General features: G+C 48.4%; 1 protein-coding gene across 3 annotated transcripts in view; it reads right to left on the bottom strand.

The window, feature by feature from the left end:
* The window catches only part of LOC138481461 (glutamate decarboxylase 1-like), a 719,240-nt gene that overhangs the window by 444,587 nt on the left and 246,976 nt on the right, over positions 1-27,677 (bottom strand). For all 3 annotated transcript variants that reach the window (XM_069613613.1, XM_069613614.1, XM_069613615.1), the window contains exon 3: positions 107-349. In XM_069613613.1, the coding sequence (XP_069469714.1) occupies positions 107-349 (243 nt within the window). The remainder of the gene's footprint in view (positions 1-106; positions 350-27,677) is intronic.

Genomic DNA, 27,677 nt, shown 5'->3' with positions numbered 1-27,677 from the left:
TTGCCAGAAAGCACATTGTTAATCAAGAACTTGTTTTAATCTTTTGAAAATCATCTCCATTATCTACCCATTTCTTTCATGTGTGATTTTCCGTGCTGGTTTTTACCTGTTTTTACGCCGTATTTTAAGGTGTCCCTGCAGTCAACAAGTATTTGCTCCAGAGGCTCCGGTTGATCCGATAGCTCCAAAGTGAACCCTTCCAAACCTTCGAGGAGCTGGTGTGGGTGGTGAAAGTCCAAGACTTTGGTTTTACCATCATAGGTTTTTTTAATGTAACTTAAGAGGATGTCCACCACTTCAAGCATGAACTGCTCGGTGCATTTCTCCCCATTCCTCGAAGGCAGCAAGTCTGGGGAAAGATGAAATAAGTCAGGGAAACTTCACCAAAGAGAAGTACATCACTCTTGACTCCTATTGAGCGCAAACGCTGTGCATTCTTGTTTAGCTTTGTTTATTAATTTAGAAAGAACTCAAATAACAAGATACCTAAGATTTTCAGCACTAAAAACAATACCTACTAAAACAGTACAGCGATAGATAGATTTGCAGCAAAGAAACCAACCATCTCTAGAAAAATTATCTAAACAACAGATTCAGTCAGTTATATCTCGGGAAGGCCAAACCCTTCAGAATAATTACCCATACTCCCTTTAATACGTTTTCACTTGTTGAATGGACGGTAAATAGTGGTAGACACACACATCCCACTATCTACATTTAGAGACATGTGTTGCACAACCTTTGCTTGAAAACACAGAGACCCACAGCACATTTTATTGTGAATTCAGCATTCTAGCAGGGCGACAGAGCATAGACTCTGCTGCCAAATATTGAGGTTCAGTTACCATGCAGGTTTTCCATAGAATAGAAACTGGAAAGCCAATGACGTGTCTGTCTATCTGAGGTAACATGCGCATGTTTATTCAGACCCTATATCAGCCTGATGTTCTGGTTTGTACCATCTGAAACGTATTCAAGTTTCTCAGATTAATGGTCTTTCAGATAATGATATTGTTGACTTTAGAGGTCCTTGTTGTCATTAATGTATTGCAGAGGCACAAAATGTAACCATACTGCCTTAGTTGTCAAAGAATACCAACACAGCCAGGCGTGGACTTGGACCCAAAAGTGCCCATGGAAATATTTTTCAAAGTGGCCCCATATTTCCCTCTGTGGGAGCATGCCCAACTTCTGCAAGTAGCGGTTTGGGAGTGTTCTCGAACAAGAAACATTGGTAAAGGTTATACTTTGCTTCACATCGGTGTAGGGGGTAAAGAGAGTTTGAAGGAATGGGTTGGAGGTGCATCAGCGAGGGGGTTAGAGGAGCAGAAAACCAGGGTACCCACTCAAAAGAGGCCTTTGGTGCAGAGGCCCAGTAGGACATTTCCAGAGTTCTCTGTAGGCCAGTCCACCCCTGAACGCAGTGTTCTTCGAAAACTTTATTTATATTTTCCAACAAAACAAGTAATAGGATCAAAATTAGGTAACAATTCTGAAAAGTCCTAACATCAGTATTTACAAAATTTACAGAATCATCAATGAGAGAAACGAGTAATCCCTAAAAGAGTATAATTATCCAATGAGTAAACTAACAAAAATATCAAGACCCTATTGTTGTCCACTCTCTATACACAACTTTCAAGTTTGTGTAAGGTCTAAAAGCACGAAAAAGAGGGAGAAAACATAAAAAGAAGAAAGAAAAAGAAAAATTATAAACAGAAAGAGAGAACAAAAAAAAAATTAAATACAAACACTCCATATAAAACACAGACACCTCTCACACGCAGCATGCCTCATATTCATCATAACCTGCATGAACATGCAAATATCAGACAACTTTCACCAAACTCACTTCTATGCACAAAATACCTCATTAAAAGTGACCAGATATCTAATTAAACATCTTCCTGATTTCTCTAGCAATCCATATATTTTTTTCAAAATCTGATAACTGCATATTATTAACCCAATCTTCCACCCATGGCAGTTTTCCACAATGGTAAAATGTGTTTCACTGCCACTATTAAAGCTTTATTAATCCGACACCTATACCTTCTAGAAGCTACACATCTTCCTCTGTCTGACAGAAGAATTATTGATAAGGGTATTCTCGGAAAGTTTATAGACAACACTGTATCCAACCTATCTAACACATCCCCCCCAAAAACTCACTGACCTCTTACAACTCAACATCATGTGAACCATAGTCCCTCTCTCTCTGCCACACCCCCAACATATCTCATCATCTAGGAGACCAAATCCATGCAGACGCAGAGGCGTCCAATACAGAGCACCCACAATTTTCTGATGCACTAGGCGTAAATTCAAATTCAGTTTACTTCTATGACCCATCTGTAGTATTTTCCCCCATTTATCATCCGAAATTGGGCACTGCAACTCACTTTCCCACTTTTCCTTCAGTCTATCCCATGATTTAACATTAGTATACTCTGGAGGCATTAGGTTGACATAAGTAGATAATTAACCTGGAAACGATTTCAACACTTTACATGAGACCGGTTCAGTTCCCAGCGGACCTGACAACATTCCGTACCTTTGACAAAGAAGTGTCTTAACCTCGTTATACTTAACCAACTCCCTCTTCTCCAAACCAAACTTCCCCTGTAACTCCAAAAAGGAAACCATCTGTCCATCCTATATAATGTCCTCTATCCTTAAAATACCTTTAACAATCCAGCTACTCCAGTATAGAGTTTTGAATAGTTTGCAATCTAACTCGTTTGGAGGATAGTCTTTCCATAGAGTAAACATTGTCCAATTCCAATAGGCAAACTACTCCCTCTCAATTGTAAACCAAGTTGACTCGTAACTATCTGTGGATACCATATAATAAGCAGCCTTTTTTAAGATAAAGCCTCTATGGTACTTAGCAAGATCTGGGTAACTGAATCCACCCTCCTGTATTTTACGCAACATAATATACTTAGGAATTTTCGCTTTCCCCATCTCACCCCATAAAAATCTCTGAAAGGTATTATCAATCCTTTTTAATAGTTTCTTAGAAAAAGGTCAGGTAAGTGATTGTATTAAATACAACACTTTTGGCAACAAAGCCATTTTAATGACATTAACTTTAGCCCAAATTCCCAAATTCTAAATCTCCCATTTCCTGATATATTTAATTAAATCACTAACCAAAATCTGAACATTCAGCCCAACAATTCCTTTCAGGTCCCTGGTGAGATATACCCCCAAATACTTAACTTTCAAATCAGACCATTTACAATTCAAATCCTCAAAGTCACCCCTCAGACATCTCTCTGAAAGTGGAAAAACTTCAGACTTTTACCAATTTACTTTGTGACCAGAAAGTTTAGCCACTCTTTCAAAAGCTTTCTTCAGGGCACTATGTAGTAAGGACGCATGCACGGCAGGTAAGTGAATGTCCTTTATTGGTAACCAGCCTGAGCCCAGCAGTGCTCAGCCTACACAACACCTCAACACTTCTCAACTGCTTTCCCCAGAATGTAGAACCCTCAAGAAATGTAAACATGACCTCAAAGCAGGAGTGGAATTCTACGAGGTAGAATTCCACTCCCGAGCAAGACAGACATCACAACACTTCTCCCCCCCTTTATCCAGCAACAGATAATAGAAACAAAATGCATCCACACAGATCACAACACGGGCGCCCATACATGCACACACACAAACTCACACACACCACACGAGAAAAAGGGAGGGGTAAGGAACAAATGGTAAGAGGATGTTTCCTAAAAATGAAAGGGGTAAAAACAAGAGCTACTGAACTATGGCTCCTAGGACAAAATCCTTGTACTTAGAGGGAACCTTCCTCTCCCTGATAGGAAGGGCATAACCTTGGACAGAATCAGCCGCCCCAGAGGCGGCAACCCCTTCACCACCCCCAGAACCGGCAACCGCTTCACCACAGTCACCCACCCCGTCGTTGGCATCAAGGTCTTTTGGGGAATCCAGCATGGAAGGCCCCTCGCCCCGCAGAGCATCCATGACCACGGCATCATTCATGTCACAACCAGACTCCCCCATCTCACCACCAGCAGGTGCCAACTTGTTCTTATTAACCACCACCACCCGCCTGAGGCTCCATCTGGACCCGTCATCAAGTTTAACATACCCACGGCCACATTTGATGACCACTCGGGGTTGCATAAACTTGCTGAATCCCTTTGCTACAAACCTGGGATTCTTGATCTGCACCCAATCACCAACCTTAACCGGCAAGGGTTTCCTACGGGCCAATTGCTCACTCAGCAAACGCTGTTGTCTAGCCCGCACACGATTCAAACCTTCTCGCATATCCACCTGCGATTGGACACCTCCACCCAACGCAGGAACCCTCAACTTTGAGCCGAGTTTCCTTCCCCGCATCAACTCGAAAGGAGAATGACCAGTGAAAACCAAAGGGGTTAGCCTGTAAGCTTTGAGCGACTCTAACAGCACCCTCACCCAGGGAAGACCATTGGCAAGAGCCAGTTGAATAGCCCCCTTGACAAAACGGTTCATGCGCTCGACATGACCGTTGGCCTGTGGATTGTACAATGCAGCCTTGTGGTGACGTACACCAAGCCCATCCAAGAACTTCTGCATGTGTCCTGACACGAACTGAGACCCATTGTCAGTCACTAGCCCAGCAGGCACGCCTTCCTTGTCAAACACCGCAGAGAGGAAGTCTACAATTTTCTCGGCTGTGACAGTTGACAAAACAGTGGCCTCGACCCACCTCGACGTATAGTCCACCAAAACCACCACAAACTTCAGATCTCCCCCCAATGAGTCCATGGGCCCCATAATGTCAAGCGCCACCTTGGAGCACACTTCACAGGGCACCTCCACCGGATAAATAGGTTGCGGAGAAAGAGTTTTACTTTTATCGCTTGTGGAACAAGCCGCACAATCCTTCACTACTGCCTCCACATCGGCGTCCATGCGGGCCACCAATAATCTTCCCTCAGCCTCCTTTTGGTCATGGACCTGCCTAAATGCCCTTCGTGTGCTAAACCAACAAGCTTCCCCCTAAGAGAACAAGGGGGAAACAGCCTCAGACCTCTCGCCACACCCCATGGACCAACAGACAACTCCTGCCAAACATGACCGTAAGACTTGGACACGGCTGTATCAAGAATACCACTGCTGAGCGCCGCCCTTACTTCAATCAACTCGGGATCCGCCGCACACTCAGTACTCCACTCACATTCTGACACCGCAGGCACCAGATTGGCAACCAAGGTGCAATTGTCCCCCACCTCTCCTTGGACCTCCTCGACACCACTTGGGCTCAGAAACCGAGAGAGGCAATCCGCCACCGCGTTCCTCACACCAGGAACATACTCCACTTTGAAATTATACTCGGCCATGTCTGCCATCCATCTCATGATTCTTGAAGATGCATGAGACAACCCTTTCATCGTTATCACATGTACCAAGGGCTTGTGGTCGGTACGCAGGGTGTACTCAATACCCCACAAGAAGGTCCTAAAATATTTAGAAGCCCAGACAGCAGCAAGAGCTTCTCTCTCTATGACAGCATACCTACCCTCAGCCTCCCTGAGGACCCTGGAAGTGAAGGCAATGGGACGAAGCTCACCATCGACCCTTTGCTCCAGCACCGCACCTATGCCATACTCACTTGCGTCCACAGTTAGAAAGGTTTTCCTGGACGGGGAAAAGCAACTCAAGGATGGGGCTTGACTAATCTCCTCCTTCAACCTGAGAAACTCTGCCTGGCACTGGTCGGACCATGCAAAATGCGCACCCTTCCTCAGTAAGGACCTCATGCCAACCGTCTTATCGGCATACGAAGGTACAAACCTGCTGTAGTACTCAGCAAGACCCATGAAGGATCTCAACTGGTCCTTGCTTGCTGGGGCCAGTGCGTCACTCAATGTCTTCACCAACTCGCTCTTAGGATGAATACCCTTAATGTCCAGGGAATGACCCAAATACGTCACACTGGGAACGCCTACTTTACATTTGCTGAGTTTAACAGTAAGTCTGCTGGCCTTCAGGACGCCCATCACTTCCAGAACCCTGGCATCATGCTCAACATGAGATGTACCCCACACAAGAATGTCGTCTTGGAAACATTCCACACCAGAAAGACCTGCAAAAAGTTTCTGCATTATCCTCTGAAAAACAGCCGCAGCGGAAGCCAACCCGAAGGGCATCCTACAAAAACGGAATGCCCCAAACGGAGTAACAAAAGATGTAAGAGGGTGAGACTCGACATGTAGATCTATCTGATGATAGGCAGACGACAGGTCAAAGGTGGAAAAACAGGAAGCACCACACACTAAAGAAAGCATTTCATTGATATTGGGCAGGGGATGTCTGTCAACCCATATGCAAGAATTAATATCCCTGAGATCTACGCACATCCTCATGCCCCCATCACTCTTACATGCCAAAACCACCGGGGCCAACCATTCCAAACTTTCTACCTCTTCTATGACCCCAGACTCCTTGAGTTTGGCAAGTTCCTCCTTTAAAGCATCACGAGCCATAACCGGGACCCTTCTGACTTTGTGGACAACAGGCACTGAAACTTTCTTGAGAACTATCTTGTGCGCAAAGCCTTTCAACTTGCCTAGCTTAGCAGTGAAAACCGAGGGGAACTTACTCTCTAGAACTTCCGCCGTGATTCCCATAGGCGATTCAGCACCCTTGTTCTCATCACATATACTCATGACAGGGACTGGCTTCCCTGGTCTAATCTGCAGCTCTAGAGCAGCCTGTTCGTCCCACCCAAGCACAGGGTCACCCTTGTGGGCCACGTACAACTTTCCCTTGGCCACCCGACCCTCAAACTCTATATTGGCTCCCTCGAACCGTAAAACCTTGATGGGTACTCGCCCATAGGCACATGGGTTCATATCAGAAGCAATCAAATCCGACACTCTCTTGTTGAACTTGGACTCATACAGCTCGGGGGAAATCATTGTATATGGAGAGCCCACAGTGCAGGCACCCTGCCCGATGCGACGAACTGGCACACAGAAGCAACGGCCGTTGGCTTAGGATCGGGCCGCAGGAAGAGGAATGTAGGCAACTGCTGGGCGGTCGAGGAGGCAACGTGGGTCAAGGCTGGTTACCCTCGTCGCCAGTGTAGTAAGGACGCATGCACGGCAGGTAAGTGAATGTCCTTTATTGGTAACCATCCTGGGCCCAGCAGTGCTCAGCCTACACAACACCTCAACACTTCTCAACCGCTTTCCCCAGAATGTAGAACCCTCAAGAAATGTAAACATGACCTCAGAGCAGGAGTGGAATTCTACGAGGTAGAATTCCACTCCCGAGCAAGACAGACATCACAACACACTGCTCCCCTCCCTTGAATTCGAAAATATAAATACCATGTCATCAGCATATGAGAATACTTTGATTTCTGTGTCCCCAAACGTTAGTATCTTGATATCATTGCCCCTACGTACATATGCAAGAAAGGATTCAATGCTAAGTTAAACAGGAACAGTGACAGCGGGCATCCCTGCCTTGTGCACTTCTCCAATTTAAATAAAGCGGAAGCCTCATTATTCACCCAAATTCTAGCTGTCGCATCACCATGAAGACATCTAATAGCCTGCAGAAAATGTAACCCAAATCCTAACTTTTGCATCGTGAACGCCAAAAAGCCCAATTCACCCTGTCAAAAGCTTTCTCTGCGTCAATAAATATAAGCATTGTTTCCTGAAGTGCATCCCTTGGTAATCCCAATATATCAATAATGGTCCTGATATTGTCATACCCGAACCTATTCCTCATAAATTCAACTTGCGATTTGTGTATCAGTCCCCCAATATATTTATCCAGCTGATTAGTTAACACTTTAGAGAACATTTTTATTTCCACATTAAGTAAAGAGATAGGTCTGTAATTACCACACTTCTTATGATCTTTTCCTGGTTTCGGAATCAGTGTTTTAAGGGCTTCTCGCATTGATGGGCAGATGGTCCCTTTGCAAATGAAATCATTAAATAGATCACACATGATGGGAGCTAACATATCCCCAAACGATCTATAAAACTCTGAAGGCAAACCATCTAATCCTGGCGATTTGCTGACATTAAGTTGTTCGATGGCTTCAAAGATTTCTCCTAATTCAAATTTAGCATCCAATGCATCTGCATCTTCAGTTTTTAATTTGGGAAGATCTAATTCACTAAAAAAGGTTTCTGGTTCTGACTCTAATGGAAATGAATCTTTCGTATAAATATCCTTGTAATAAGAACGGAAACATTGGCAAATGTCTGCATTCTTAATAACAATTTCACCCTGCGCATTCTCAAAACTTTGTATAAATAATTATTCCATCATCCCTTTCAGTCTATTAGCAAATAATCTACCACTCTTATCCACCCTCTCCCCGAGTACTTCTGCCTCATAAAAAAAATACTTTCAGCCATCAAATTTGTTTTGTGTTTCAGTTCTTCCTGTGTACGAAACATCTTTAGATAATCTTCTGTATTTTTTGTTCGGGCATATCTCCTTTGAAGAGCAGCTAACTCCCCCTCTAATTTACGTTTTTCCTGTAACCCGATTTTCCTAGAGTATGAAGTCCTGTTAATTAATTCTCCCCTTAGGGCAGCCTTAAAACAATCCCATACTATTTGAATATCCGTAGAACCTATGTTTTGCTTGAAAAATATCTCAATATATGCTTTGAGGTGATTTATTTCATTGACATTTCTTAAAATACCTGCTTTCATGCGCCATCTCAAGAAGTTTGATTTTTCTCCACCTATTGTCTACCTTAAATCCACCAAAGCATGATGAGAGATTTAATGTTCCCTAATGTTTGCACTCAGCAATTTATCAACCAATCTCTCTGAATCAATATATAATCGACCCGGGAAAAGGAATCATGCATTGGCGAATAAAAGGAGTATTCTCTACTAGAAGAATGTGTAATCGTCCATGCATCAGCCAGATTAAATCTTTCAAGTAACAAACCAAACTCCTCACTAATCCCATAATATGTAAATCCGCACACTGCTGATCGATCAACAGCATGATCAAGAACACAATTAAAGTCTTCACCAATTATAATCGTGTCACCCTGCATATCACGTAGTTATTGCGTAATGGTTTCAAAGAATAATTTATTTGGAGGACATGTACACCATATACACATCCAATTGTATTAACCTTTCCACCATATAATATGTCAACTAAAAGTATCCTACCTTCCCCATCAATAATCACTTTGTCAATCTTAAAAATAAGTCCCTTCTTAAAGAGGACACTAAGTCCCCTTGATTTTTAGACATAACAGTTCAATATTTCACAGTGTTCTAAGATAGAGCAAGACGTATTGATCCAGATTCACTAAGAATGGGGTTTCTGATAGAAGTCCCTAATAAGCTATTAAGCTCCTCTTTAAGATGCTTGAATCTTGTAAATGCACAGTTCATCGTATTCACAACCCTGGCCTGCACATTTAGGGAGTGCTGGGTGACAGCACAAAGGCTGCACAGCCCAGTGGCCATACATACAGCGATGTATGGCACACCTATATGGCTCCAATGCATTCAGATCTCCAAGCATCATGGGGTTATGGAAGCACAATTCAGAATGGCTAATTTTCAAAAAATACAGAAGAAAACATTTCAAGGCCTGACTGAAGGGTAGAAATATACATGGGAGAGTAGCAATACAGACCTATACTGTCCCAAGCTGCACACAATGCACTGAAGGGCTGGATACACCTCTTCGCAGCACTGCACATTCCTCTGTGCCTATTCTGAACAGGTGCATGAGGAATGGTAAATTGCTTGCATTTGAGTGCACGTTCCATTTGCGAGCTTTGGATGCGTGCTCAAATGAATGGGCACCTTCCAAACCACCATTTTGCGAATGCGAATTAAGAGGAAAAAGATGAATCTGAGTGACACATAATTTGAGATTCCCTCTGTCTATGACCCGCATCTTTTTTTTCACAAAGGTTTGGCTTTGTCCAAACACATTCTTCAGTTGCATGATTTTGTTTTGTGTCTGTGGAAGCCCTATTTATTCTCAAAACATGCTGCACGCTACTTTAATAGCCTATGGGTGCGAGGTGGCATGTGTGCTGACGAGGTACACTGGCTTTTGGCTATATTTAAGTTGCTACTAGAAGCATGTAGGAACTGTGAGGCACATTTGTTTGAATCAGTGCGACACCAGGTTCATTTAAAAACATGCCCAGTTGATTAACAGGCTATTCCTTCAAATGTGTCCAATATGTGAAGTTTTCTGATTTCAGTTCAAACATAAACATAAACGTAAAACTTGTGGATAAAATTAGAAAGAGATGTGTTCTTCTCTGAAGTCTCCATGAATTTATTCTGCTAGTCCTACTCGAACAAGTTAGGAGTCCACTCTAAGAATCCGAGTGGACTTTTGGGTTGTTTGTAGTTTCTCGATTTTGTAAGTGTTTTTGCCACTCAGCCAAATAGGTATAGGCACGCTTACGCATACAGGGCCCTCAGGAGAGGGTAGGTTGCCATTCCCTAAATAACCATAGATAATGCACTGCCCAGCCAGACCCTCTACCTGCAAATCAGTGGGACAGGTTTTCTGCCCCCGCACTGCCACTAGTAATAACATATCTATTTGCTGTTCCTCGTCAGAGCAGGCAGGCACAATTTAGAAACAATGGGCCTAATTAATAAAAAAGCGCTAAGTCCACGCTAACTACTTTGCATGAGAAAGAACATTGTGCGGACAAAAAGAATAGCACGGGGAGCCGATTCATGGAATCAAAAGCGCAATGAATCCTGCTGCGCAAAGAATAACGAGTTGCGCCTGGAACGCCCACAACACAACCCCATGACAAACAACATTTTGAGCTGTTAAGCAACCTTTGTGCAAGACCAATGTAAAAACCTAATCATGGATTGCATACAAGCAATCCGCATTACATCCACTCCTCTCCTGCAACTCACAAGTCCTTGTCCCAGCACCCCTACAAAACTGGGACCCCACCCCCTTAACTCAAAGCAGCACCCACGTACCCCGGCAAAACTGTGCCTTGTCCCACTAAATCAACAGAGCCCCTGCATACCCTGGAGAAACTGTGGCTTGTCCCCATAAACCCAAGCACCACCTGCGAACCCCGGTGAAACTGCACCTCTTCTACCTAAACCAAAGTACCACCCGCGAACCCTGGAAAAACTGGACCTTGTCCCCCTAACCCAAAGCACCACCTGCAAGTCTGCCCTCCTCCCAGTACCCCCACTGACCTCTGCCGCAATCTCCCAAACCCAGGCAGCAGCCGCAAGTCCTCCATCCTCCCAGTAGCCCCACTGACCCCTACCCCAACCCCCCAACAGAAGGGCACCACCCGCAAGTCTGCCCTCCTCCCAGTACCTCCACTGACCTTTGACCCAACCCCAGCAGGCCCTTGCAAGTCTGCCCTCCTCCCAGTACCACCTACTGAGCTCTGTCCCAACCCCAGGCAGAACCCACAAGTCTGCCCTCTCCCAGTACCCCCAATGAACACTGCACCAACCCCCCTACCCCAGGCAGCACCCACAAGTCTGCCATCCTCCCAGTACCCCCACTGGCCTCTGCCCCAAGTCCAGGCAGAACCTGCAAGTCTGCCCTCCATCCCAGTACCCCCACTGACCTCTGCCCCAACTCCAATCACCACCCACAAGTCCACCGTACTCCTAGTACCCACACTGACCTCTGTCCCAGCCCCAGGTACCACCTCAAGTCCACCCTCATCACAGTGCCCACACTGGCCTCTGCCCCAACCCCCCAACCAAAGGCACCACCTGCAAATCCACCCTACCCCTGCTGCCCCCACTGACCTCTGTCCCAACCCCAATCATCACCCGCAAGTCTGCCCTCCTCCCAGGACCCCCCCCCCAACTCTTGGCCCAACCCCACAAACCAAGGCAGCACCCACAAGTCCACCATCCTCCCAGTACCCCCACCGAACTCTGCTCCAACCCCAGGCAGCACTTGCCACGCTGCTTTCTTCATTTCCCCTTCCTCTTTCCCGATAAGGATCCGCACTTGAGTTAGCTGCCTGTTCCGACATGCTGTGAGACCTTATGTACCGACTTTGGTCGTCTTTTACAATGATATGAGTATATCGCATATATGGGTGAGTTACCTTTGATACCAGTCATATGCACTAAACCTCACCTTGTCTTGCTCCACGGGCTATCCTCGAGTACCTTGACCCCGCTCCTACGTGAAACGCCCTGGTTTATCAGAATCACTAGACTCCATTAGACAAGCAGCACCTAAATCATTCGATTATGTACACATTGCACAATAATACCAATTGGAGACCCCATACTGCTACCCAAGTCTAATGGATACAATTTGGCGTACTTTTTAATTACACCATTGCGTTTCATTTTCTAATCAAAGTGAAAAATGGGGGCGTTGACTTGTTGAAACAACTTGAAAAGCAGATACTATGTTTTTATTTCCCACTAATCAAAGTAAACAATGGAGGTGTTGACCTGTTGAAATAACTCTAAAAACAGATGTAATGATTTTGGGTCTGTCAATTTGTTCGCCTTTGATGAACACTCTGAAATGAATCCTACAAGTGGGTAGAATCTTTTAATCATCACGTATGCATATCATTGAAACTCTGCTGGCTGCAATTTATAAACCCTTTCTCAATATAATGCAGATGTTTGCTCCTACATATTGAACACATTAACATGTAATTAACTGCTTATGAGCCACACCGGTAGGCATCCCTTGCTAACCTAAAATCTCTTGTTCTCTAGCTCTTCTTCCTTGGTAACTACCATCAACCATCTACAGTTCAATATAGGCTTCTGATAATGAGGGTTCTCCCTTGAAACGCATAAGGCCACTGTTTATTGAACCTGAGAAATGTGTTTTTGCTTTCTATCACAACTGCTTTATATGTGATTAAAAATATTTGTTACTTTTATACAGTCTGTGTTTCTAGAATATCTTTTTTGATTGTTTACTCTTGTAACAGATCCTAGCGAATTCCGACATATACCTTTGGTAATCCATATCTATGACTAATTACCGCCTTTTTTGTGGATTATAGACAGTGTGCAAGGGACGGCAGAGTTCCTACTTTGGATCCTCTTCTTTCTTTCCTGTGTATAGCGGACCTTGTGCCAATGCCCTTTTTTTCCTCCCCTGCACCTTTAAAATGTGAAACCAGCTGGCCTGGACTTATCTATTAACTTGAAAGGTTTATTACATACATGGTGTGCACCTATTACCCTACCTTATTTTCAAGTCTGCCCTCCTCCCAGTATCCCCACTGACCTCTGCCTCAAGTCCAGGCAGCACCCACAAGTCCGATCTCCTCCCAGTACCCCCACTGACCTCTGCCCCAACCCCAGGCAGCACCCACAAGTCCACCTTCCTCTCAGTACCCCCACTGAGCCAGGCACTAACCCCCCAACCTAAGGAACCACCCACAAGTATGGCTTCCCGCCCAGTACCCACACTGAGCTCGGCCCCAACCACAATCACCACCCGCAAGTCCACCCTCCCAATACCCACACTGACCTCTGCCCCAACCCCAGGCACCACCGCAAGTTCACCCTCCTCCAATTACCCACCCTGACCTCTGCCCCAACCCCCAATCCAAGGCACCATCCACAAGTCTGCCCCCCTCCTCCCAGTACCCCCACTGACCCCTGCCCCAGCCCCAACCAAAGGCACCACCTGCAAGTCCACCCTTCTCTCAGGACCCCACCTACCCCTGGCCCAACCCCACAACCCAAGGCACCACATGCACATCTGCCCTACTCCCAGTACCCACACTGATTCACCTACCCCACAACCCAAGGCACCCCCAGTATGCCCACTGACCTCTGCCCCAACCCCAGGCACCACATGCAAGCCCACCCTCCTTCCAATACCCCCACTGACCTCTGTCCTAACCTCAGGCACCACCCGCATGTCGAACCTCCTCCCAGGACCCCCACCTACGCCTGGCCCAACCTCTAAACCCAAGGCACCACCCGAAAGTCTGGCCTACTCCCAGTACCCCCACTGACCCCTGGCCCAACCCCACAACCCAAGGCACCACCCACAGGTCTGCCCTCCTCCCAGTACCCCCACTGAATTCTGACCCAACCCCAGGCACCAGCTGCAAGTCTGCCTCCCTCCCAGTACTAGCACTGACATCTGGCCCAAACCCCCACCTAAGGCACCACCCCTAAATCCGCTCTCATCAAAGTCCATTGTCGAGCACCAACCTACCTTAGCTCCTCTGGCTTGGGTCCACCATGAAGCACACCTGCCATATATCCTCCTCCAACATGAACACCTGGGAGCACTGCCATTGAATCCAGGACCGTAGCCTCTTCCATGACTCCCTGTTGGACCACACTCAGCTGCACAACAACAGTACACCATAATGTTGCACCAGCTACACTTTGGCCACTTAATGTACATATGACATAGTGCACTAGTAATAAGTGTAGCCCACTGATTCATCGTGAGGCCACATCCCTCCTCAACAGCCACAATGCAAAATAGCCCTACCTGTGAATGAGTGTGGGCACATCCACATTGACATGCAAGTGCCAATGGAACACCTAAACAGCAGTGGACCAGAAAGGAACTCAACGTACTATGAACTGAACCTCCAGCAGCAAATGGGCAGAGGTGAATGAGCTATCACCAGATACAACAAACATCCAAACAACGTGGAACATGTGGTAAGCCAGATGAAGAAGTGAGTACCCATCTCCAATGAGAGACCCTAAACACCACCATGAAACTTCCTACCCATAACCAAAAGCATCCCCGCACTGAAACCATTACAAACACACCAAAAATATCACTCCACCAACACTTAAACACTGACACCAAACAAACAGTGCCCTGCACAAGTAATGGCATCAGACAACCAGCCCTTGCCACCTCCTGCTGTCTGATGGTCCCTCCCCTACATGTGAAACACATGTCCGCATTTCCAAGTCGATGAGAAGACTGCCACCATGTCAAGCACTAACAACACATAACATCACTAAACACCCATGAACATATTGACCAATGAAGTACAAAGTGAACCACAGCATACATGATTCACACACCCATCCACACCATGTACACAAGTGACCAACATGCCTGTACTGCAAAGCACAGAAATAGGCAAGCGACAGATGTGCATGGAAAAACTGTCAAACACGTGAATACCAAATCATGTCACCTCTGCACATCTACAATAGACCATCCATGTTCAGTGAACATGAATGCAACATCCGTCACACACAAGGAACATGCAAACATGTCCCCCAGCAAACATCACAGTAACAACATGATACACAGAGTGAGGCCCTAACCCACATGACAGCCATAGGCCATACTTACTTGGATAACATGGCAAAAAAAATCTGCACATGGACAAAGAGACAGCAAGCAGTGTGGTAGAATCATGATATAACCCTGTATTAAAAAAAACTACGTACAAAAAAGGGGAAGAGAAAAGTAGTTCATGGTAAAAAAAATAAGTATTGAATGAAACCTACAGCTAAATACCTATTTATAATTGGCAACGGGATAGTCCATTGTGATGTCAGACAATTCCTCGACATGGGCTGATTCCCCCTCTACCTCTGCCGCCTGCAGATGTGCTTTCATTATTGCAGTGCCTCCCTCCTCTGAGACTCAATCTCCTCCGCTGCCCTGCAAGATTCCCCCAGGATGGTAGCCAGCCACCTTGCCAACCTCTCCTCAACCTCTGCTCTGGAAATCGCAATCGCTGCATCACGTGCCTGCTGCCTCTCCACCTGCTACTACCTTCCAAAATCCACCTGGGCTGACACCAGACCGTGCAAGCGTTGAGGGGCCTCCTGTCTCACTTATGCCATGTCAGTGCCTGATTGCCTCCTTCTAGTCACCATCTACTGCTGCCTGGCATTGCGTGTGCTGCGCAGGGCGTGGATGACAGTTGTGGTTGCCGGGAGTACTACACCTGCACTGCCCTGAATTGCCAGCTGTACCTCAACTGCCTGTTCACCTGTGGGCTCCTGGGCAGGCTCAGCAGCCACCTCCTCTGACATTGTATGGACTTCTACTTCGACCAGGGACACTGGCACATCCATACTGGGCAGTGGCTGTACTGGTGCACAGGTTTTCATGGTGGTAGAAGGCATGGGTAACTCATTGGAGGACAACTGGTTCACAGATGAGGAGGAGGAGGAGGAGGAGGGGGCCATTGCAGTGGCCAGATCAGAGAGACCACCGGAAAGAAATGCTGCTGCAAATTGAGCCAATGTCAGAATGCACCAAAGTATCAACTGAAAAGGATACAATATTCAAAAGGATACAGGAAGTAGGGTCTTCCGGATCCCTGTTCACCCGACTTGATAGTCGTGAAGTCAACAAAGACCTTCCAAATGATACAACCCTCTGGCTGATAAAACAGGCAGAGCGATGGATCACTGGAAAGGGCGTGGGTAAGGTATAGTAATCCAGCCTAGGACAAATTAGAGTATCATGAATAAGTGCTCCAACCTGAGTATGATGAATTAGAAAATGACAGGAATGATCACACTGACCTGTATCTCTGGGTAGAACAATCCAGAAGTCTCTTGATGGATTATAAAAGAAGAACAAAACGACAGGGAAGGGAAAATTAGTAAGGGAGACTTATCCCGAACGGAACGAGGCTCACGCTAGATACGGGTTGACTTCACCACAGGATAGCGTCCAAAGTTCAGTTCAAAGTCACTTCCAATAATCCTTGAAAGGCTTCCTTCCCACTTTAGAGATCAATCCTTCTGTTAATTCCACAGATGCAGGAGTTAGAAGAAAATAGCGTTTGAAGACAACGTGAGCGTGTGGGTTTACACGCGGGCAGGATTCGCGCAGCCTTGGCCAGCCGCACTTGAAGACGAAGAGCGCGTGTGGAATTTACACGCGGGCAGGATTCACGCAGCCTTGGCCAGCCGCACTTGAAGACAAAGAGCGCGTGTGGATTTTACACGCGAACAGGATTCACGCAGCCTTGGCCAGCCGCGTGTGAAGACAAAGAGCGCGTGTGGATTTAACACGCGGGCAGGATTCACGCAGCCTTGGCCAGCCGCGTATGAAGACAAAGAGCGCGTGTGGATTTACACGCGGGCAGGATTCGCGCAGCCTTGGCCAGCCGCACTTGAAGACGAAGAGCGCGTGTGGAATTTACACGCGGGCAGGATTCACGCAGCCTTGGCCAGCCGCACTTGAAGACAAAGAGCGCGTGTGGATATTACACGCGAGCAGGATTCACGCAGCCTTGGCCAGCCGCGTGTGCAGACAAAGAGCGCGTGTGGATTTACACGCGGGCAGGATTCACGCAGCCTTGGTCAGCCGCACTTGAAGACAAAGAGCGCGTGTGGATTTTCACGCGGGCAGGATTCGCGCAGCCTTGGCCAGCCGCACTTGAAGACGAAGAGCGCGTTTGGATTTTACACGCGAAGGGATAGCTCCAGGAATCAGCGTGTGGCGGAACACACGCTATTGAAGGCCCAAAAGTAGCTGTAGGAATAAACCAGGATGGAGATCAGAGGTTCAGCTACACAACGCCAATAGACACGATCAGAAGCAGCGAGTGAAGTTTCTACGCTGCTTAAATACGTGATACCGTAGTTCACGTGACGAAGCAAAAGTCACGTGAAGTTAGCGACGTGAAAAGTGTAAACGTCGTTTTCCCGGTAACGTATCGAATAGCCTCCATTTGGAGTAGAACGGTCTAGCTGTCCTACGAACGTAGCGTCCAGCATGCATGACAGTCAAGAGGTGGCCCATCTGCTTGTGATGCAGTACAAGCATCTTGCAAGATGCTTGCACAGCATCACACATCAAAGCGTGCTGTCTCAAGGCACCCATCAGCAGGGTCAGTACCTCATCTCTGATGGCCACATTATCTGGAAGCATGGCATCAGTCTGCATGAAGGCATCGTTGAAGGTGGTCAGCACTGCAGCAGATGGCTTTGGGACAGGAGGTTGTGCCGACCCCTCCAGGGTGGACTGCACATCCTCCTGTCTCAGGGACAGGTGTGCAGCCTGCACACCCCCCTTGGTGCTCCCACCTTACCCTGTGAGCTGGGCTGCAATGGTTTTATGATCCACTTCCATCAACCCCTATGTCTCCAGAGAGGCCTCCATGCTTTTGGGCCCTTGAGTGGCTACGTCACCACCACCCTGTCCCACCATGGCCGAGGTTCCCCAACAACAGTCTTATCCTGGGACTCATACTCAGCAGCCTTGCCCATTGTATGCAACGATGTCCTAGACACATAGCCCTCTAAATAGGAGGACACAACATGGCATGGCTGGGGTCTGCGCCTCAGTCTAGAGGCCTTTTTCCCTGGGTTTCTGCTCCACAGCACTGCTTGCACCATCTTCGCCTGCCACAGCAACTGTCACATAGACATCAGTCAACAGTGACAATGTATGTGTGGTATACACAATAGTAACAGTAGCATGAAGTCAGCATGAGTCAACCAGCAACTGACACACACATGCCCATGCCCTGCAATCAGAATGAATGCAGTCACACAAGTGTAGGGAAAATGATGAGTTACAATGACGAGACATGCACATGTGAACCCAGCACATTGACCTGTGGCCACATACATATGACAACAAATCATTCCACATCACGATACCAATACTGCAGTGACCCAAATGTACACTGCAGGCAGGGACATGGGAAGTGCACCTGGACACATATTTCAGTATCACAAAGCATGGCTCTCACTATCACTTCATCCGATCGCATAGACATGCAGTGTGGGAAAGAATACAAAGAGGACTGGCATGAGGAGTCGCGCATGGAACAGGGAAACTTGACAGCTATGGTCTAGCCAGCGGCACCCAGGTGCGTGGTTGCATGCCAAGCCACCCGGGGTTCTGCTTTTCTCACCGTAGAGCAGTGCCCTCCCAAGATGCTTGGGAACCCCAACTGCCTTCGTAAGCCCCAGGAGCTCTTCCCTGGGACTACTACCAGAGCCTATGTCCAGCCTGGGCCTTCAACTGCTGGGCTTGCTTAGCCTCTCCCACTGTAGCCAAGCCAGTTGCTAAACACCTGCTCTGATGCATCGGTTCAAGCACTGAGGATCCCCTCTGGCTCCCATGTCACACATCTGTCCCACAAGGAGACACTTAACACAGACTTTTATGGCCGCACAAAGTGGGGCCCATGGAGCCCAGCTGCAGACAAATGTGGGAGACAGCTGGGCCACCTGCACCTCAGACCTGGTGGGCCTGGCCCGGCCAGATGGCCAGTAGGGCCTGGCCGGAGGAACAGATGGCTGTGCGGTCATGAAGTTGTGCATGCCAGAAGGTCACCATCCAGGGTTCTAGCCTTAAGCCCCTGACACTGCACTGGAGAACTCTACTGGCATAATACTGTTCGCTGTTGAGCCTGGATTAGAAAAACTTGTGCCCACTAAGCGGTGCTGGGGTGTTGGCCACTGACCGCCACATTCCCCACACCCATTGGCAGATGGGAATGTTGCACTGTGCACTTCCCTCCTCACTTGCCATTACTTAGGGAATCCTGGTTATTTGATTACCATCCACTCATTAATATGCTTCAAACCAGTAATTTGCCAAGTCTGATCTGAGTACATAGTCAGGTAACAGAAGCTTAGGTGGCTGGCCTCGGGCCAACCTTCACACCCTCAGGCTGTCTGTGGGACCCGAGCATCAGAGCATGCCCCAATGTTGTAGGTTGGGGGGCCATGTCAGACACATGGACACCAATGGTACAGCTAGAGGGGTAGGATGGAGAGGCTGGGCTCAGGCACAATTTGTGTGAGAGGGGGGTGGCTGCTGCACACGTCTCCATCACCTGCATGGGCAAGGTTGGGGCAGCACCCTGTCGAACGGCCGTCATCCCGGACTGCGGTGGAAAAAAGTGCTTGTGGAAAAGTGCAAGGGCATGGCTCACGTGGGCCTACACCCATTGCGTTGTAGCCAGGCCCTGTGACCAGCCTACCCCCTTCTACTCTAACATGACCACGGGGTAAATACGGATGCTCTGCCTTTTCTCTGCTTGAAGGGGAGAGCCATCCATGTAAGGGGGCACTCCCTGAGGGAGCATGCTCTCGAGTCAACACCTTCTCAAGGTGAGTGGAAGGTAATTACCTGTAACAACGGCCGAGGCCGGCCAAGCAGCCCTCGATGGACCAAGTGTGCCAAACCAGCCATTGGACTGCCGAGAGACAGACGGACAAACTGCCCTGCCATTGACGTGCAAGTCATCCGAGGTCCTCTTGCCAACCAGGCACACTACTGGCCCGGAAATCAAGTTGACCTCTCAGAAGAGCTTCCCCAGCAAGCAAAACTCTGCTGGCACATTGTATGGGGCACAGACCTTGGCGGTCTTGGGGATGTGCATAGCCTGTGTGTTGCAGCGAGAATCGAGTGGAGCATAGACAGCACCCATAAACATTATCTAGAGAAAGCCAGAGGAAGGCAATTATGCTTACTTGAAATCTGTGTACCGTGGGTGACAGAGGAGGAGGTCTGGCCAAAAGTGTCCTACCACCTCATAGACCCAACAGAAGTACATTTCAGATTGGAGCCTATCCAGACTTCCACAGCTGGCCAGCAATCTGGGCACTCCATAAATTCCTATGGTTCATCTCCCAGATGAATGGGCAGGGCGAGCGGACAACGGGTAGTTAAAATCATCATAATGAGCCCAGGAAGGCCGTGCGCCTGGTCTCCTGGAAAAGACCCCCCCCCCCCACTCCGTAGCCAGGCCCCTGCCCCAGGAGGTAATACACGGGCATAGGGGGTGGACATGCAGGAGGGCACTTGGTAGGGCAGGCAACTGCTTAAATGCATGGGATTATAACTGCTCTGGGGGACCTCCCAGGGCAAGCAGATTGCTCTGCTGGGTAGACCATAGCTGTCAAGCATCCCTTTTCCATGCAGGACCCCTGAAGCCAGTACTTATTTGATTCTGCACAGCATGGCCATGCAAGCAGGGAGAGAAGTTTTACGAGACCTGCTTGGGTATTTGTCAATCCAATCACATCTAGCAACATGCACCCCAGACAGTCTGACCTGAAAGCATGCAACACATATAGGCACCCATTGCTGAGGATCGAGCAGCAATGATGTTGCTCCCAGCCCCAACAAATGCCATGATGAAATATCCAGTCTGGCCCCTCATGCAGTTGGCTGATGGATCACACAGCCATATCTGAAAGCCCAATGCACCAACTTGTCATTACCAGACATCAATACACATGTGTTAGTCTCAGCCGCTGAGTGTGGATGATGCAATCATCATTTGCAAATGAGCAACCCACAGAGGTGTCATGCATGAATATCCCTCATATGCCCCCAACATCTCAATCTGGCAACTGTTCCTGTCTGAATACTTGCTGTCAGCAACTCACATTGCATGTGCACAAGTATAGTTTCTCACCAAGAACTGACAGTGGATATACCTGTCTGCCATCACATATACCCAACATTGGTATGAGGCTGGATGCCGGTTAATATATGGGCAACCCACATGCTGTGTAGAGTAGAGATTACCTCAAAGTATGCATACCTAGGCAGAACACACAAAAATTGAAGAGAAGTATATCCTGTGGGTACTCACCAGCATCTTGGATACATGCCTGCAGGTCAAAGATATGGCCACGGACAGCTGGGTTGACCCTCTCCAGAAACCAAGGTGAAGGGGTGACACCCGATGGAGGCCTCCACGGTGCACCTCCATGGTGGCAACTGCCTCATGGCCCGTCTTCACCCTTACCTGGCTCCGGAACCTGAGGTGGTACCAGTGCTTCTTGGTGTGTTCCGTGGTACGGACTACACCCCCTCTGTGTTGATGACAGCCATGATGTCCTCCCAGATCTTCTGATGTCCACACGTCCCAAGCTGCTTCTGCTGGTTATAATGGTCCAGGACCTGTTCACCTAGGATGCCAACTTCAGTGGCAGTGAAGTTGACAGCCCTCAGCCATGCCTTGGGGGTGCTTGTTGATGTAGCAGACATGAAGCTGGTAAGGTGCATCTGGGCCCTGACAAGGCGTGCTGTGGAGCTGTGGTGGTGGATCACAGGGGTCCGAGCCCCAAGATGGCAGATGAGGTGCTCACAGAGCCTGACAGGTGAGCCACAGGAGAACAGGCAATTGGGGAATAGCTGGCACTCCAAGGCAGTGCTGGTGGTCAGCAGGCACTCACACACTATTAGGCAGCAGAAGACGGTGAGGTTTGGTGGTAATCTAGGGCAGGAGGAGGCAAGAAATAGCACGAGGCAGGAGAAACAGGTGTCTCTCATGGATTCACGAGGCAGCAGTGTGAAGAAAGGGCCTAAGCACATAATTTACACGCCACACACAGTGCGCCTACGTGCAGTGCCAGAAACCTTTATGGGGTGCAATGTGCATTTCCTGTCATATACGGAAACAGAGAAATTTAGGGGGTGCAACATGCATTTCCTGTCGTATGCGGACACAGAGACATTTAGGGGGTGCAACGCACATTTCCTGTTGTGCTCGCAGACAGAAACATTTAGGGGATTGAAGGCATATTGTATTTCCTGTCATGCACAGAGACGGATATTGCTAGGCGTGCAACATGCATTTCACAGAGCTGGGTATTTTTTGAGTGGTGCTATGTGGATTTTGCAGCCAGATTTAAGGCTACCATGTCCTAACTGCACCATGAGTGGGAGGGTTCCACGGAGAGGGAGAGGATGGGGAAGAGGGCAGAAGAAGAGTCCACCTGCCACACATTGTGGTGAGCCTACAGATGCCCCAGCACCACCAAGGTCCACTAGGGAAAGAGGGCACCACCTGCAGAACAGGATGAGGAAGCACCCCACGAAGAGGCACAGGTCAAGGAGAAGGGACCACCAAGCAAGAAGTGCTTTAGAGATGAGGAGCTAACAGTCTTCACTGATTATGTCGACCTGTACCCTTGGGCTGGCAGTACCTTTCCTATGACTCAGCGGTGGAGGATGTGTCAGGAGGCCATAGATCACATCAATGCCTGTGGCATGGAGAGGCGCACTGCGGCAGAGGTCCACAAGAGGATGGAGGACCTCATGCAATGGATCAAGGAGAAGCTCAGCAGTAACGTGGCCTCTGCCCAGGCCTGTGGATTTGGAGCACCACAGGAGGACAAGTTAACTTTATTTGAAGAGTTTCACCAGTGGACTCATAAACAGTGAGCAGGTGGTTGGTGTGGGAAGCATGGACTCCTATGCAGCCACATCAGGTGAGTGCCTTGTGTGCATGTCATATGTGCTTCCATCTACGCATGATATGCTGTCAAATGTGGTACAGTTGGCTGGGGTCCTCTCACCCATCCATGGGTACTGTAGTAATGCTACCATGGCCACTACCATCACATGTCCTGCATTTCAGGAGTGAGATGCATGGCATCTGTGTGTGGTTGCCATTGGTCTCACAGTACAAATCACTGTGTACGGTATCGTAGAAAAATGTCGTCCTCAAGTGTGCGCCCATGCAGTCACTGCGACTTTGGGGGTGCACAAAATGAGGGCAACATTTACTGCGCCCAAGCAGAGCGGGGGTCACAGGGGTGTCCCCTGCTCTACTTGGGCACTGTAATGGGAGTCGGGGGCTGCAGGGGTGTCCCCCGCTTACCATGTTGGACAAGAAAAAAAAGCACAAGAAAAAAAAAGCACAGTAAAGGTAAGTGGGAGGAGGGGTTGGGAAGGGAAAAGCAAGCCGGGGGAAGCAGGCATAGTGATCTATATGATCACTGCGCCGCGCCATTATTGCCGTCGACATTTTCATCAGCGCAGTTATGGGCGGCGCAGTGATTACATAGATCCGAAGACCGAATTCACAGCTATGTGTGGCAATGGCATGCAAGACACATCCCACTGGACATGCTCACAGTGTCATACGTGTGGATAGTGCATTATGAAGGCAAATCATGACTCACACGGAATTGCACAAAGGTGTGGATGATGTCAGAGTCATCCATTCACTGGACCTGGCCGCCAGGGAACATGGATGAGTGACAATTTCATTGCAAAGATACAAGAGGCTGTGTTCCGGACAGGGGGTGCAGTGGTTGGCCAATAGATGTTTGAGTGATGTACATTCCACATTTGGAGTGTCCATGGTCTAGTGGCCATGCAAGGGCACACTGGTCATGTCCATGTCGCACTCTCCTCACACATGGTTGAGATGCATGTGAGTGTGGTTAACCACGTATCTGGCTGAGGGCAAGGTGGCGATGGGGTTTAGGGGGATTATGACAACACATACGCCTGCATGCAGGTTTGAGCAGCAGAAGCAGAGGTGAGACTTCTACATGTTGTAAGTAGACAAGGTTGGGGAAGAGAAGGGGTTCAGTAATGATGCCCAGACCGCCATCGTTCTACTGGTGGGATTTCCACTTGTATGTATGTATGTATGTATGTTCTCCTAATCCTCCAAACAATGGAGTGTTGCAGGGCTCAATATGCACTGACGTGATTGAACCAGTCATCGAATGTCATCTGTGCCTCACAGGTGAAAGTATTCTCAGTTCCAATGTGAGATGTATGTGTGACTGGCCATGTGGTGTCTGTATGCATTGTAATTCACAAATGCATGTTCTGCCAGGTACTCATGTCTCTGTATATTGTTGTGTATTTGTGCAGGTGATGACACAGCAGATGAGGAGGGGAGGAAGAGGCACAACCATTCACCAGTGCAGCCCGGGATGCTGTGCCCAGTGACAATCTCCATGTGCTGCAGAGCATCATCAGCAGGCCTGACGACTCTTCAGATGGTGCTGCCGAAACTGATGTGGAGGGCATACTGAGGGACATGGTTGAGGGTTCACCAATAGGTAGTCCGGATGCCATGGAGATCCTTGAGTTCCTTGAGGCCACTGAGTCTGAGGAGGCAAGCCAGGAGATCCTGGGCCCGGCAGTAGGAAGCCCTGTGTCAACAGTGGAATCAGTGCCAGCAAGATTGCCTTCCCCCATAACATACCCAGCAGCGGAGACTGGTGTCGAATGGAGTGTTGCAGACCGCCAGCCAATGACAGTGCACTCATTGAAATGGGCTCAGGCTTTCGGCCTCCCAGCTTGGTAGGCCCCACACACGTGGTGTATATGTGCCTGCTGGACAGTGTGAGTGGGAGGAGGAGTTGCTGCTTGCAAGTACCCAACAGGGTGAGGTCCTGCAGGAAATTGCCAGGGACATCTATCGGCTGCCTGAAGATGTCATCTCCTCAACTGCTGAACACACTACTAAACAACGCCTATCGCAACAGGAGGGAAGAGAGGCCATGTAACAACTGAGGCAGGCCATTAGCGAGGATGGTTTGACACTCCAGCAATCCCTGCATGATGAGTCTTTGGTCTCTAGGGACCACCAGCGGCAGGTGATGGACACCTTGAGGGAAACACTGCGTGAGGAGATGTCAGCCTCAAGGTTATCCCAACATCAAGATGCGGCAGCCCATAGTAAATGCCTGCAGGCAGATATGTTGTCTGGGGGAAATCCCTATGTCAAAACATGGAAACCCAGAGTACATGTCTGCAGGCAGAGAGTTGACTTTGAGGAAATCCCTACGTCAAGACACAGAGACCTCAAGGTAGTCGCAAGGGACCTCCACCACCAAGAGATGGATTCCTCGAGACAATTTCTCAACATGCAGTGGAGTGAGCATGCGTGGTCAGAGTGCATCATCCGAGGATCCACTAAAGGATGGTGGTCCCAGTTGACCTACGCAGGTGTGTCTCTTGGCCATGTCCACACACATCCTATCCACGCCACATCTTCTTCATGTGCCCTGGTGTCCATGTGCTCATGGAGGGGGTATGCATTTTAATGTTGTATTCTTTTACATTTGTCCCCCCCCCCTCCAGGGTGGACTATTTGTGTTATTTTTTTATTGTTTTTTGTCTTCATCCAGAGTGGACTCTGATGTGTACCCCCGCCTAAGGTGGTCACTTTTTATTTTTTGTCCTCGTCCTCGGCCAGGGTGGACTCTTTTTTCTTATTTGTTCCCCCTCATGTCAGGGCCATTGCCCTCTCGAGAGTATTTCGAGTCAGAGGACTGGACATGCAGCCTTGAGCAGTGGAGTAAACTGACGTGGTGTTGTGGACCGCTCCATCCTCCCACATACAGGTGCACATTCCATTCTACATTGATTCTAATATGTGCAGTCTGAATGACTCATTCCTTTAGCTGATCCAAAACCAATGTGCTCAGGGAGTGCGGGCACCAGATGAGGCATGATACCTGCATCCAGTGCCCGCAATCCCTGAGAGAACCACTCAGCAGCCTATTTCCACCCTAGTCCCCATTCCCTCTGCTGGACACTGGCCCTCCTAGCACCAATGCTTAGGCACAGTTTTAGGTTGAGGTGGAGCGAGATTCACAGCACTACAGCTGCACCAGCAGGTAAGGTTGTGCACTGTCAATCTTATTCATGGCTTGTGACATATGCACCCCAATATGGCATGCCGTGGCACACATGGGGTTGGCATGAATGATGTAATTTGGTGATGTTTGGCTGATGGTCACTGTCGCTGAAGATGTGAGTTTGTGTGCATGTCTCCTTGATCAACCATGCATGTGCTTTGGGTTTCTGGTTGCACATCCACGACTTGCTGCTTGGAGACAGTCTCCTTGGGATGTTCCTGCACAAATGCTTGTAGTGGGGGCTGATGCAGTAGCTCAATATCCTATGTGGCATTCCATTTACACTCCTCTCATGTTAGCCGTGCATGCTGTCTCCTGCCATGTGCCATGTCCCTGTCCACTCCCTGATGGACACTACCCGGGGTGGACTGTCCTATTGAGTACTCTAGTGGACTCAAGGTAGGCCTCTGCACCCTGGGCCTCGTTTGTGTGGTGTTTCCACATTTTCTAATGGGAATTGGGTTGGCCTTCTAGTTGAAGTGTGATATGGGGTCCTGCCCTCTTTTGGTTCTTGGTGCACCCCTGCCCATGTCTCTTTCTAGATAGGTGTATTATCCAGTTGACATGGATGCATGTGGGTGATGTGTGTAGTGTGCGGTGCATTGCTGGTGAGGTGCAGGTGTTGGATGCCAATGTGTCCTTCTCATGTGTCATGTTGTTGATGTGTTCCCATTAAACTGGTCAATGCATGTTAAGGAATAGGGGTTTGTTACCTTATCTTTCAATCATGTGTGTGCATCCTGTGGTTGGCTAGTTTGCTTTCTGGTATTCCTGAAGAGCATCTTCATGATTGGATGGCGGACATGTTGAGGTCATCAGAGAAATGCATGTGGAGGGGGTGGGTGGGCAGTTGTTGATTTTCTCCATTTCAAGAGCGTGTACATGGCTGTGGTATGTGAAGGTGAGCAGGTCTAGCAGCAATGGTGCAAAGGGAGACATCAGGAACCTCCTCACCCGCTCGCATAGGCATGCAGTGTGGAATGAAACATGGACTAGCTCGAGGAGTCCTGAATGGAAATTGAAAACTTGACAGCTGTGGTCTACCCAGCAGTGCCCTCTGGCTCCTGGCCCTGCAAAGCTCTAATGCGTTAGGCAGTTGCCCCCCTGCCAAGGTCCCTGCAGCCACCCTAACCACCTCAGTATTGCCTCCCGAGGCCATGCAGCGAGGGTAGTTTTTCCTGGGCAACAGGGGCCCTTCCCACCTGGGCCCAATTGAATGCATTGCACTACCAGATGGCCGCTCTCCCTGCCCAGCCATCTGGTAGTGGGCTATGTGGATGGATGGATGATCAGATGGCTGGCCTGCTCTCGATCCGG

Source organism: Ambystoma mexicanum, chromosome 5p (genome assembly GCF_040938575.1).
Source record: "Ambystoma mexicanum isolate Mex_15411 chromosome 5p, UKY_AmexF1_1, whole genome shotgun sequence".
Taxonomy (NCBI): domain Eukaryota; kingdom Metazoa; phylum Chordata; class Amphibia; order Caudata; family Ambystomatidae; genus Ambystoma; species Ambystoma mexicanum.
Note: the sequence above shows the minus strand (reverse complement) of the source record. Positions and strands in the feature narration are given on the sequence as shown.